This window comes from Gymnogyps californianus, chromosome 1 (genome assembly GCF_018139145.2).
Source record: "Gymnogyps californianus isolate 813 chromosome 1, ASM1813914v2, whole genome shotgun sequence".
Taxonomy (NCBI): domain Eukaryota; kingdom Metazoa; phylum Chordata; class Aves; order Accipitriformes; family Cathartidae; genus Gymnogyps; species Gymnogyps californianus.
Window position 1 is genome coordinate 188,051,225 of NC_059471.1, and position 14,814 is coordinate 188,066,038.

The window sequence follows — 14,814 nt, forward strand, 5'->3', positions numbered from 1 at the left end:
TTATTTCTGCACAAAAGCACAGCTTCAACAGGATGGTTAGAAAGTGCTGCTACATGTTATTTATACAAATCCAGTCTGTTTGGGCGAAATCAGATATTTATGGAACAAGGACATTTTCTACAGTATTTGCCATTAGTATGGCCTCATTACGTTTTTTACAAGCCTATATTGCCACAGGAAACCTTAGCTCTGAAAAGACCCATCTTTCCCTCTCACCATACAATAGTGGAGGGCTAAGCTGTCTGCTTGGAATTTTGGTTCTCACTGATCTTTTTCTTTCATTTAGATTTGTATTTTATATCACAAATGGTACATTTGTGCATTCATTGTGCAAGACAACGAATGATAGTGAATGACAGACAGTCTTGCCACTAAGAAGGTAGACTGTGATCTAAGAAATCCTGTTTTTTTCCAAACCTGTCATGATTATCTTATATGACCTTGGACAAGATGCTTAATAGACTGTGATAAGAAGAATATACCATGTTGGTGGGGGGAGGAAGAAAGTAATAATTTTCTTCATCATAATAGTAATGATAGTAAAATATTCCAAAGAGAGAGGATTATTCCATATTATAATGGATAATTACCAAAAGGATCCAAAATACCAAAGGATCACCAAAGTTGCACAAGAGCATGCAGGTTCATCAGCAGCTAGACTTCTGAGCAATACGCCTACAGAATGATGCTTCTGACAGCTATTTTACTTGCAATATGCTGGAAGTGTTCAGAGCTCTTTCTGATTTTAGTGTGGTAAACAAATCTAAAGGAATGAAAAAGATTTGTGAAAACCAAAATTCTTCATAGCAAGAGCTGATATCTGTCATCACTTGACTTTACTATGATACTTTGAGTTCGTATGTCTTAGATGCTATCTTTGATGTCTGGCAAGTGTGTTATTTCATTAGCGTTAATACTTGAGGATCCAGGCAGTGTAAACTGTTTACTAAAGCACGATCTATTGTCTTGGCTTTACCTTCTTTTCCTTGCATACTTCTGCACTAAATTATCCATTTTGTAATGGCTTCAGATCTGAACAGCTAGTGCTTTGTGCATGCCATGACAGATTGCTAGTCTTCATGTTGCATCATCTAGGCATGTTATCTTCAAGGATGAATAGATGGAAGAAACAAAACACAACACATCTGCTACAGTGTTTCTCTGTCACAGGAAATCCTGAATACCTAACTGAGGATCCTCATATGCACTAGATGATCATTCATTCCTAGCACCAGCTTTCCACTTTCTCAGTTGGCGTTTTTGTTTTCTGTATGAGGCTGGGATGCTTAGACATTGCTGAGGTACATAGCTTTGCTCCGTCACTCTCTCAGATGCAGTTGCTGATGGCTGCTAAGAATACCAATTCCTGATCAGCTTGCAACGTCTCTCCTTGCTCTACAAGTGCAGTCAGGCATCCACTCAAGACAATTCTCTGTCTTGGGCCATAGGAAGGGTATTTATGTGACTCCTTATACATAAAAAAATCAAGTTTTAAAATATCCTGTCATCCTTTCGTTTCTTAATGTCCTACTTCTCACTTGTGCTCATTCTTATTGAACTCCCATGAAACCAATTCCCTATTGCATTGCAGATGTGAGCCAGCACCAAAACACCAGAAGGCCTGTGGTTCAAGAGGAAGACGTTGACTTGGAAAGCTAATCATGAGGACTTGAGTCCATGAGAATTTTGCCACTGACTTCATTACTGCCAGAACAGGCTTCTCATTATATATTTCACATCTGAAGGTTGAAAATCACATATATTGTTATATCAATAAAATAATAACACCTTTAAATATGTGGTCATGTGTTATTGCCGCTGCTTGGTCCTTTCTGCTTTGGCAATATGGGTTTGCTTTTCATGCTCTGGATACTGAATGTTCTGTTACGTTATCTTACTCAAATGCTTACGAATTCACTGAGCTATTTCCATTCACTAAGCTATGTGATGATGTAAAATGTCATGCACATTAATCTGATGCCAATATGTAGCAAAATAGCTTCTTTTACAGGAATCAGATTCCTTAGATGCTTATTACAAGAAAGTGGTACGTGAGGCTACTGTAATACTGTTAGGCTTGCATATAATGAATCTTATAAGTCTAAAGGAAGTAGACGTTGATGTAACTACCTGCCTGCCCAGCATCAAAGGCACCACCAAGTTTACCAATCACAGAATGCCTAATCAGAGAATGTATAAAATAGCTGATGTGGCTCTCAAGGTCTATTTAATCCATACTCCTGTCTCAAAGTACAAACAGGCCTGATGATAAAAAATTTTAAACCCTTGCAATGAAAAATAATCTATTCCAATGTTTTATTATTTTTAAAATTCAAATGTTTCTTTCTCCATGTCTAGCCTAAAAGCCTTATTGTTGCATTGTAAGTCTGTTAGTTCTCCTCCTGTATATGATGGACTTGGAGAACCAATGATTCTCTTCCACTTCATAGCAACCTTTCATGATTTTGAAGACTGTGCCTCAGACTCTCCAGGCTAAATGATAAACCCAAGTTCTTCCAACATTTTTCACAAGTCATATTTTTCTGATTTCTCTTCATTTTTGTTGTTTCTTCTAGACTCCAGTTGTCCCTCTTTTTTTTTCTGAATCTGGTGCCTAAAATCATACTGTAGATGAATGAAGTAGGAATATTGTTTCCTGTGTTTACAATCTGTACTGCTGTTTACAAAGTGTGCTATTTTCCTTATTCACAACAGCATAGTGTTGATTAATGCTCAACTACAATCCACTGTAAGCTCCAAATTTTCTTTTAACTTAATCCAGCATGTGTATGGGTAATTATTCCACCAGACTCTCTGCTCATCATTATTGAATGCAGATCACTGCAGTCTAATACCATTCTTCAAAATGATGGCAGTCTTTACAACCATTGTAACATCTTCAAACTTAATAGGCATATTCTCTATTCCATCATGCCATCATGTATATCCCATATATCCATGTAAATTCATAAATATTTATAAATATATGTATGCAAATACAGATGAATAAATATTCCTTGAGGCATGTCACAGTTGAATACTTGGGACATTTAAACTTCCATAGCTGGTATAAGGTTATGTGATAAAGAGCTGGTCTCCACACAGACAAAGGAGCCCAGAGGAGAAATGGCAGCTGAGGGAAGCCAAATAATACCGTGACACAGCTCCTCTGTGGCTATTACAGAAGTCAGCAGACTGTGAAAGTCTCATCCTCACAGCCATGAAGGAGCACAGAAGCCCCTGCACCAGCCCCACGGGGGACAGCCAACAGCAGGAGTCGGTGGAGAGGTTCTCTGGGTTGCCCCACAGACTGGTAACACTACCCAGGGGTATGGGGTTTGCTATGGGGTCCAGGGAAGAGCATTTCAGTACTGCGCAAGACATGTTGTGGGATGTTTAGGGGACCAAAATCAGGGAAACAAGAGTGGTTTGGGGAGGATCAAGTGTGGAAAAATAGAGAGAGAAGGGTACAAAAGGAGCCAATTGCACATAAACAGGTGCTGGTCTGTCGACACCTGAGCCTGATCAGTGCAATCTGTCTCATCTTCTCATTAAACTTCATTTCTAGCAATTTTCCTGGGTGCGGAGCTTCCTGGGCTGTGTGCATGTGTGGGGAGGGTCTGAGTGCCAGTGGCTGGGGTGGACCAGAGGTGGGAGGCCCATGTGCCTGTGGTGCCAGTATGGGGTGTGATGAGGGTGCACTGTCAGTGAATGACACTGGCCAGCACCACGCTGGACCAGCCAGCAAGTGGGGCACATGGCCTGGAGGGTGGGCTGAGGGTGTCCCCAGAGGTGAGACCACAGATGGCTTTGGCTAACAGAGGCACCACGGGGTCCCAGCCAGCTGCTGAGACTGCGGTTCGATTGGGAGACCCATTTGTGTGTGTACGTGTGTGCATGGGGAGAGTGAGGATCCGGGTCCAGCTACTAGATGGACCTGGATGGACTGGGTGTCTAAGCCCAGGGATCCACCGGAGGGTGTCTGGGGGCTTGTTTGTCCAGGTGCCAGCAAATGGCACTAGGATTCTGCATACTGGACAAAATGGTTGTCTGAATCTGGAGGCATCCATGCTGTATATATTTGTACATATTTCTCACTTACGTATTTTCATCCTGATCAGCCAGCGAGAGGAACAGGATGAGGTCACTGGTGCCATTAGTGTTTATGTGAGTACTGAGTGGGTTTGTCTATATTGATGTGCGTGGCCAGTCACATGTATATGGATGTAACATACTGTGTCTGTGTGTGTGACCAGGGGGAATACATGCTTGGCCTTGCTGCTGGATGGACCTGGGGACATGGAGCTGCAGCAGCGTTGCCTCTGTTGGGCTGCAAGATCTGGCACCCCCTGAGAGCTTGCATGCAGCCCTTGGTGCTACCTCATCTGTAATTTTATTCTCACATATCTCTGGATCCTTCTTCTCCATTGGAAAATAAGGTCTGCAGTCCTAAGGAACTTCAAAGAATCTTTTTGGAAATGTAGCTGGTGCAGACACATTTGGCTGTATCTTTAGACAACATGAATACAAAAATATAATTAAGATAATAACTGAGGAACAAATGCCTTTGTTCTTGTTGATAACTCTCTGGCACTGGTTTTGCAGAATACATACCAGTGAATCAGAACAGCCAACCAAATTTTCCAGCTTGTCAATATATGAAAGAACTTCTACCCAGTTGATACTCAAGAGGAGGAGGAGGGAGGGACTGAACTAGTGGAAAGAAGGGAAATGAAGACCTGAACAACTGAGAGAAATAAAGCTGATCTAATCTGGTTTTGTTTCGCTGCTTTTTATGTTTGTCTCTTTCTTTGTCCTTTCATGGATGTGTGCTTGCATCTTTGTCACCAAAATTAATTATGACTGCAGTAAATTTCTTGAACTCATTTCAGTTTTCTAAATTAATTTGGAAAAAAAAAAAAAAGATTGTAAACTACTGTTTTCAATCACCCTATGCCAATCAAAATAATTGTGAATTTTCTGCAATTAACACCCAAACAAACTGCATTAGGTTTATCTAAGATAAGTTCACACACCTATGGAACAGCTTTTTGGAACAAAGAAAGAACACGGCATACGTAGACAGTAAAGTATTCAGAAAGTCTACAGAGCTGGAGCATTTAAGAAGGTTAGACAGTAATAGAGAGTTTTCATGGTGACTGAACTTATCATCTAACTGATACGCAGATGTGTGTCTTCAAAGAGCTATGGACTTATTTTCATCTTGTCTGAAGTTCTGATAATTGCATGATTTTAGCTGAAATGTTTAAAGATCTTTTGTGTGATTTGTTAAATTTTTAAAGGACTATCCTATCTGAAGTAAAATTCAATAAATATGAAAATAAGCTGGCTCATATTAATCTGCAGCTGAAAATGAGTCATTTTTCGAGTTCTTTTCACTTATAATGTGTGCAGAAGCTCTATGGCATATTCACAGAGTGTATTTATAATATTAATTATATATTTATAGTATTAATTGTATAGTATTTATAATCTAATTACATAGTCTCAAAGAAATGTGGCAATCAATACTAACAATGGTTTACTATACTTGAGAAATTAACAAAACATTGCTTTCAGATGCTGCAATATAATTTGTATATTTTGACTGAATATCTACTTCAGCAAGATATACAAGGAATGTTTATATAAAACACTCCTGAAAGATAAACTAAAAATAAGTAATATGTACTCAGTTTAATAATAAACACAAGCTGCATTAAAAGAAAAAACTCATTAGCTTTTTGAAAAAAATTTGTGACATACGATTAACTTTTCAGCTACACAAGTACTGATTCTTCAGTATTAGAAATTATAGGACAATCCAAAGCATATTACGTGTTTGGGGTTTTTTTCATATGCAATCAATGATAATAATAAAGGTTCCATTCAGTTACTAAAGAAACAAGCTGAATGTAAAAGATTAAAATATTTTATTGAAGTTTTTAATAATTCCTTATCCAGAGAAGCACAGGTACAGACATATGTCAAGCATTTTTCTGCTCCCAGAAAAATTGAACATTCAAACCTTCTACAACCAATTATTTCAAACCAAAATAACACACAACGCACTACTGTTTGAGATTTAAAAAAAACACCAAACAACAAAACAAACAAAAAACCAAAACCACTTTACGCTTAAGGTGGCATTTTAACATGAAGATGTCACGTGTATTTGCTGATATGGTACCTGATGTTAAAACGCACATGGCAAAGCTCTTACGGGTGATGGTATAACCACCGCAATTCTTCCTGGTTAAACTTCACTTCAGCGTTCTGTCTGAACGTTTAGATCACTCTTGCTCTCTCTGGAGTGGTTTGCGCTCTGGAGGTAGCATTGGCTGTAACTTCTGCCAGCGTTGCGGAGGCCAGAGGATATGAGTAGCTCGAGCATGTAGAAGTCCAAGAGAAACCTGTAACCAAAGTATAAACCACAGAGATTATCAAATACTGCAAATAAAAGCAAACATGGAAAATACAAAGCACATGAGGATTCATTAGAGCAATGAGAGAATACAAAGCAGAGAACTTTGCATGCATGAGGAGTGTCTCATGCATGTAATGAAAGGAAAAGAAAAACTGCTTCAGTGACAATTTCTTTTTTTTTATAAAATATTTCATGGAATTCAAAACAGCTTGCTGAAATGTACTGGCTGTAACAGACATGAACTAGGAATGTTTTTTCAGGTTCAAGAAAAACAGCTGGTCAAAACAGGTGAGGCATTCTATAATTCACCTAAAGCTTTTGGTTATTAGTTACTCTGGGTATGGCAGAACAAGGTTCAAGTATCTATTCTGAATAAGTTAAACAGAACCTGTGTCTCAGATTTGAGCTATGTACACTAACCACACCAGGACAGTGGCTTTTCTAAACATGCTGTGCTTTCTATTTATCACTATCCTTCCAAATTCCATTTTGTCTCCAACCAAAAATGGAAATTACTGCGAATCATAAATATTTCCCCGAGGATGAAAACGTATTTCTGATAGAACTATTTGAAACACATCTACAGATCAAATATTTCTGAAGTTTCAGGACTACTTACACTTCATTCATAGATTTTGTAAACATGTTTTACCATCTTATTATTTATCATTGTTTTACTTCAATAATTTTACTTCACTAATGTTTTACTTCAATAAATCAAAATACAAGTCAATACTGATATTGCTTACAAATGAATCACTTATAGGTGGCATAGTTTAGAAAACTGAATTGCTTAGAAAACCTTAAGAAAATTACAAACAAGGCTCTCTTCAAATATGGTATGAAATGGCTAGACTAAGAATAACAGAGAATAGAACAGTCATATTTTCAGATTGAGATAAGACAGGCCTTCAATGTCTGTACTTAACATTGAAATTAAGTAATTTGGTATGGATTTAATCTCACTTAATTTGAAAAGCCTGCAGGATAGACTTCTGCATCTTAAATTATTTGGTTAGTCTTCTTCTGGAGACAATAGTGAGTAATAAGCTTCCCACCAACTACAAAGTATCCAGTGCCAATAGAAAAGTTACAAACAGGACAAAAACATGGTTAGAAATACTGGAATGTCTCCGTAAGTGAAGAGATGAAATAATTCAGACTCCTAAAGAGACAACAGGGTCAGAAGTCTATAAAATTATGAATGGCATGGACAAAGAATGCATAGGCTTTATTTGCCTATTATGTCACCATTTCTCATAAGAATGAGGAAACATCAGATGACATCTTAAAGAATTTTTAAAGCCAACAAAAAGCAAATACTTCTTCAGAGTGTGCACGATTACATCATATTTGCATACATTATACAGGATACTGAAGACACCAGAAAAGAATAACAAACTGGTTCAGAAAATAATAATAGAAGTGAAGTCCATCATGCATAATTGAACATCAACAAAGTAACAATGTAGTCTCTATACTCCACATTAGGAAACACCGAGGGAAAAATTATATATTGTTTTTGTTCTTATGCTCTAATGATCTGGTATTGGCTGTTGTCAGAGCCAGGAGTTAAATGGATTGCTGGTTTGAACCCTTATATTCCTGCTTAAATTTTTATGTAAACTCAGTTCTTCAGTTCTATTGCATTTCTCATCACAAAAAAAAAGCGATTTCAGTAAGCAGGTAATTCAGCATTTTATGCAAATAGACATCAAATAGGCCCCTAGGAATATCTTCAGCTAATTTTCTTGATTTAATTTCATGTATATTCACCAGTCTCTCTCTACTACATAATCAAATCAGTAAGGCTGAAGTGGTCTATATCTAATTCCATATTCTGTAGCTTGATGAAGCAGGTGCTGAATTACTTGAATATAATTTGGTTACTTAATAACCCACGATATCTAAAAGAATCTGAAGTAGATCACCAAAATTGCAGTCTGGCATCATATGTCACTTGCTTGATCCCTTGCAGGGACCACTTGTTTCCCAGATCCATTGCAGCTTTTTTCCTACATTTAAGCACAGGACAGGCTGCTAAGTGACAACTCTTTTTTGATAGGATTTAGCTACTTTTTTTTAAGTCTTGACATACTTCTGCGTAGTTTGTTGGATATTTATGGAATTCACAATATCCTTTATCTTAATTAACCCATAAAGTGGTCTGCAAATGTAATATTACCATGGGGATTTGTTCCCTGAGTATACAGCATGATGGCACACATATTACAGGCTGGTACCAAAATATAAAACCACAGCAAACCCCACCACTGCATATAAAATGTGACAGCATTAGTACAGAGAAAAATGTTAAAATACTCTTCTCAAACACAAATAACATCTCATTTTCAAAGCTTTGTGTTTTTCTCTGTGCATTGCTTGTTACTGATGTCAGTAGGAGGTCTGCATGCAGACTGAGAATATAATAAATTAATCAAAACTTGTTTAAAGCTGAGGCTGGGAATATTTTGCCCAGAGGATCACTTCTACTGACCATCATATCTGACTTGAAACTAATAAAGAAATATCTTTCCTATAAACCTGATTTACAGGACAACATGACTAGTGTTAAAAAGGAAAAACAGGTATCGTTGGGTGATGGAAGTCTTTACTAAATAACAAATGACACTGATGCTATAGGGCTTCTTTTATAATAACTTAAAGACTCACTTTAAAAGCACCTTGATGTTTGACTTCTGCAAACAACCTTAATAACTTTTGTCCATTGCCTATTATTATTATGTAGTTACCACAGCAGCCATGAATTTCACTGAGGAAGAACAGAACTGTTCGCAGAGAATAACCTGCCCTTGTTAATGGGTTTAACCTCATCAAGGTTAGATATGGACAAAGGGTGAACTGAGAGGCTACACTTTCTGTTGCAACAGTGAAATACTGAAATAATCTATTAAAAAAGAGACTAATCAGTTCCCTTACAGACATTATTTACTCTCCTTACTTAAGAAAATGTTTACCCCCTTGAAACACTGTCTTAACTATAAGAAAAATCAGTACTTTACAGGCACAAATTCTTTGAGGAACATATTTCATTTATAGACGTAAGAGATGCCAGCAATCTAAATAGCTGATTTTTATTTCTACATTACGATGTATTTATTATTCTTGCTGTGGCAACAACAGACACTATGTTGAATTGAATCCATATTATTCTCCCTAACCTGAGTTGTTTAGGCATTAATTGTATTTTTTTTAATCTTTGAATATTTAATTGAACAACTGAGAAGTCATTCTGTTGACACAGCAATTTTATCTGCAAAACAAGTTTTGAATGGATAATACTGTTTTGACACTGTTACTGTGATAAAAGCATATTTCCTCAGAGGCAGCTCGTTGTTAGTGTGTTAGTTGCACGGAGACTGATTAGTTTTGGCACTGCATTAGGGAAAGATAAGCCTAAGCTTGATAGTGCTATCTGCAGTGGTATTTACAACTATCTTGCTCATTCTGTCCTAACAGGTTGGGATCAATGCACCTTTATTAGTACAGAGACTTATATTACTATTACTTCCTCTGGTTCCAAAATACATAATTTTAAAATAGACATTGATTTACAGACTATACTGTCCACCTCTTCTTGTCTGTTTGCCATTTGACACCTTCACTGTCTCTTAGCATGATGCCTTTTCTAATCTCAAATCGCAATGGGAAAAGCAGCATTCAGACTGTGCAAGTATCCTGTATAGGTGTAGCATGCAGTGGCGCACACCAAAATTTCTATGGAAATTCAGGTCTTGAGTTTGGATTTCAAGAAAAGAAAAAGTCCAGATAAGGATATGACCCTAACAAGGGTATTCTCAACTTTCTCAGAATATGTAAAGTCTACCCAACCTGCTAAATTCAGGTACTGCTACTCCTAGTTATGAGTTCACTTTACATTAGGAGCATTCCCCACATATTTCTCTTTGCTTCTTTTTCCCTTGAACCTTTGGTGATTTTGCTCTAGCTTAAACAGCCAAGATTTCAAATTCTGTAACAACATTAAAACAAGAAAGTACAGCACCACTGAATCTAACCCGAGAAACAGCAATGGAGAATCAAAAAACCCAGGCCTTTGCAACTTTTTCTAAAGTAGAATTCCTAACTAGCCAGTTTGCTATTTAGAAGTAATAATAACACAAAGAGACAAAAAACAATGCAAGTCTAATTAAATACTGTAAGTAGTTATGATTTTAATGCAGCTGTGAATTGGTGGCTTCCTGTATCAGGTAAGTTTGCTTTTTTGCTCACAACAAAGTTTTGACTGTAATATTTTGTTACTGTTGTTTTCTAATTGAGACTACATAAACTCTCGTTAAGTTGTGCAAAAGAGAGAAAGGTTATCTTTCTTTTCCTCACTTCATATTTCTTTTCGTATTTTTCCTAAACAAAAATGGTGATTTTGATGAAATCTTAATAAACACATTTTGGTTTCACTGTTTCTTCTGCTTCCAAAAAAACCACACTCAAAATCAGAAAAAAGGAAATTAAATAGACTATTCTATTATTTCCTTACGATGTATTTTGATTTGGGGGGATTGTGACTGAAATTTAACTTAGTTATTTCAATAAAAACATGAAATATACATGAAACATTTACATTTTCGTGACAGAAGGTCCTGTAATAATCAAATTACAAAGTATAAAATAACATAAGAAATCTTGGAATATCTAGATCACTCACAGAAGATAATAATAAGCGAAGGTAATAGGAAGATAATAATAAAGCACAGCAGTAATCCTTAACATTGGATCAACATAATGATCCTCTCTGAAGGTGTACTTGAATAAGTGCTTGAATACAAATATACTTCTTCTGAAGAAGAAATACTTAAAAATACTATCTGAAAAATGATCTTGTTTCATCATGTTTAAGCCCAGAAAAATTTCAATATTCATTTGTATTTTGTCTCCTGGTCTCATTCATAAATGTTTAAATTGTGCAAATCCTCTAAAATACCACTGGAAGAGAACAATAATAGCTACCCAACAAACTAGAAACAGAACTAAATTACAAGTGCCACAGATTATAACCTGTGTACTTGAGAAATTTCATCAACAGCCAGAAAATCACAATTTTAAAGGCATATATCAGCCTCTGGATTTGAAGAGTCACTTTTGCTTTAGTCTCTTAAGCTGAGTTATATTCTAGCAATATTGCACAGGACTCTTAAATGCCATGGCCAATAATAAACATGCAAACACAAAAATTTAAAATTCTCTCAAACCAAAAAGAGATAAAACAATACGAACAATCACAGTGGTTCAAATTATGCTTTCTATTCTCTGAAGTAATATATTCTCATTATATTTTTTTGTTCATATGCAGGTTAATGAAGAAGCTTTATATACAGCCTTTCACATGCTCAGCACTATGGAACATCAGCTGTATAGAAAATTTTCTTCTCAAATTTTCTGTTTCATAACACAAAGTCATTGGGGATGGGGGGGTGTAAAATTTTCTGTTTCATAACACAAAGTCATTGGGGATGAAGGGGAGTAATTCTACAGCAGTAGAGGTCTATTCAGACTGTATTTTGCCGGCTGGATACTTGCTGCTCCCCACAGAGGTTCTGAAAGGTGCCAATACACATTAGATGAAAAATCCTCTAATATGGAGAAATCCTGGGTGATTTATAGATGGCATCATTTGAGCAGACATATAGCTTCAATGAATTTTTCCAGATCCAGTAGTTTATAGCCCTGCTACCTATATCCTATTAGCCAAGTAGCTGTAGTTTTATTATACTGAAATTCTGGAAGATTGGGAATGCCAAATTTGCATGGAGGTTGAAAACTGTGTGTAAAGGGACCAGGCTAATGAGAAAGGAGAGAAAAAAGTTCTAGAATATTTCAGCCCCCAAAATCTCAAAGAAAACCTCAGGATAGAAACACTTAGGCAACTATGCACTGTTTCACCCATAACACTAACAAAAATATATAGTGTGGGATAGCTATCTGTGTCAAATTAGATTGCTTGTCTTTAAGAAAGGTTGTTGCACTGGGCTTTGATATTAGATTGCAGGTGTAAAATGGTCTCACAGAGAATTCTCCCAGTAAATTAGTCTCTTCAAAAAATCCATACTTTAATAGAAAGTAAACATGATTGCTATTACATTTCATTTTCTGTACATGGTTGAACTTTGAAACAACTACTATCAAGTGCAGTAGCAGGAAAAGAGCTCAATAAAAATAAAATCCTGTGGATTACAGTAAAATCCCAGAGAAACCACTTCCTCTAGTAGAAGTATCTGGGATAATGAACAATGGCAGAAGAAACAAATATCCTTGACCTCCTTCTTTTATGAATGTAAGAATAACACAAAGATGAGAATCAATAGATTATTTTGTAAATAAAACCATACCATAACAGATGTTCTTTAACTTACATCAACTTACTGAAGATTGGCATAACAAGATGCTAACTAGCTCATGAATACAAAAAAAGTGATAGATTCCTTTCAACTACATAGCAAAATGCTAGTGTCTTCATCATTCTTTCCTCTCGTAACTGAACAAATCAGACCTAATGGAGCCATACAGATCTAGTGACAAAGAAAAGAATGCAGCCCATTAATTTTGTTAGTAAGTGTTCCATTACGGTTCCATTAGTTTGATAGCTGAAGCAGCAGCTCCAGCTACAGATAAAACATCCCATATGTGTTTTCTTTCACACAGCTACTGTATAATCAGTAAAGGTCCTTATTAAAGTTATCAAATTCAGAAGTGCTCATTTAGATAGAAAATATAATATAAAAAATCTGAAAATATATAAATGACAATTATTTTAAAAAAGTTTTAAACAGTGAAAATAGACACTCAAAAGGGATGCACATATACTACACATATACACACAGGCATAATCACAAAATAAGATGTAAAAGAGAGAAATATATCTCAAATGCAATGGATGATTTCCAGAATGAATAATATTTGCATGTTAGCACAGAGTAGCTGTCTGAAATTAGTATAACAATTGTGACTGCTCCAATCCAACACGGTTTTGCAATTTAAGCTATTCATATCAGAAGAGGTGAGCACAGTCACTGCATTGTAATAAAAGCTCAGGTTATTGATTGAATTGAAAAAATGTAATGATGTACTAAATATCAAAATAACTAGGTTGCATTCTCATTTGTTTTATCATGTCTACATGCCTGTTAAACCTAAAGTTACAAAAGAGGTAAAGGAAGGAAATGGTCACTGAAAATAGAATATATTTCACATACGAGATTTTTCTACAGTTAGATGTGCAGACAAAGACTGGTTAACATTGAACCATAATTTACATTCATAAAAGTAGTGCAGATTTAAAGGAATTCAGTATAAAGTAGTGTATTTTTCATTCAATTCGTGAAGAAATCCGCTGTCAATGCCATTGACTAAAGTAAACATAGTAATAGGCTTGGTACAAGTATTCTATGACCTGAATTTTATTTCAGTCCATTTTCTTGGAATTGTCAAGGATATATTATTGAAAGGGACACTATAGCTAATTAACTTCTTCACTCCTTCCCAGTTTCTTCTTCTGTGTTTTCTAAAGACATCTTTTTAAAATAGAGGTTAGCATATAACACAGCAGTACTACTGTTTTATCTTCAGTAAGTATAGCATTCTTAGAAATTATTCTTTCTTGCTTATGATTAACAGAACTATTATGCTAAATAGGTCTACAAAAAGATTTACAAACCAATCTATTATTTATTTTAGATTTCTAGTAACAAAAATGGTGAAAGAATTTGCTTAGTGCACAGTATGATGTGCTTTGTATGCTGCATATATGTAAATATCATTTAATAGTTAAAAGTTTTTTAATATTTCACTGGGTGATGCACAAAATTCCTAGACTAAATAGGATTGTCACTAAGTCATGTAACTCAACAGAAGAACAAAATGTACTAACAGCTTCCATGAAAGAGCCCCACATTAAAAAGCAGTAATATATTTGCAATTCAATATTTTAAAAATTGATAAATCAAGTGGCAGGAAACAATTATTAAAACACATTTATTATCTTCACCTAGAAAGTATTAGCTATATCCCAAATCTATGCATATTAATTATTCAGGAATACATAAAAGACTTCAATATGAATTCCTGTTCAGCAAAGTATTGTGTCAGTGCCAACAGAGTCAGAAGAATGTCAGGCTTAGTGATATTTTTCAGCTTACTACACTGATACTGATTATGTGCATTGTCTTTCTTGACTGAATACTTAGGACACTATGCAGACATGCTGTACACTACAACTTAAGTTGATTTCCAGTCTCGTTCCGTTGCGTGTCATTAATTTAGAGTTTCATTCTGAAGCTTTGGCAAACGCAGCAGTACAGTGCAATGAGTACAAGGGAAGGAGTCACAGAGCAGCTCCAAGAGCTCACACACTA

At 35.9% G+C, this 14,814-nt stretch overlaps 1 protein-coding gene across 1 annotated transcript in view; it reads right to left on the reverse strand.

Annotated features, from left to right (window-relative positions):
• Window positions 1-5,962: 5,962 nt before the first annotated feature.
• The window catches only part of IMMP2L (inner mitochondrial membrane peptidase subunit 2), a 475,319-nt gene continuing 466,467 nt past the window's right edge, over window positions 5,963-14,814 (reverse strand). The window contains exon 6 of the mRNA XM_050914864.1: window positions 5,963-6,413. Within this exon, the coding sequence (XP_050770821.1) occupies window positions 6,294-6,413 (120 nt within the window). The 3' untranslated portion in view covers window positions 5,963-6,293. The remainder of the gene's footprint in view (window positions 6,414-14,814) is intronic.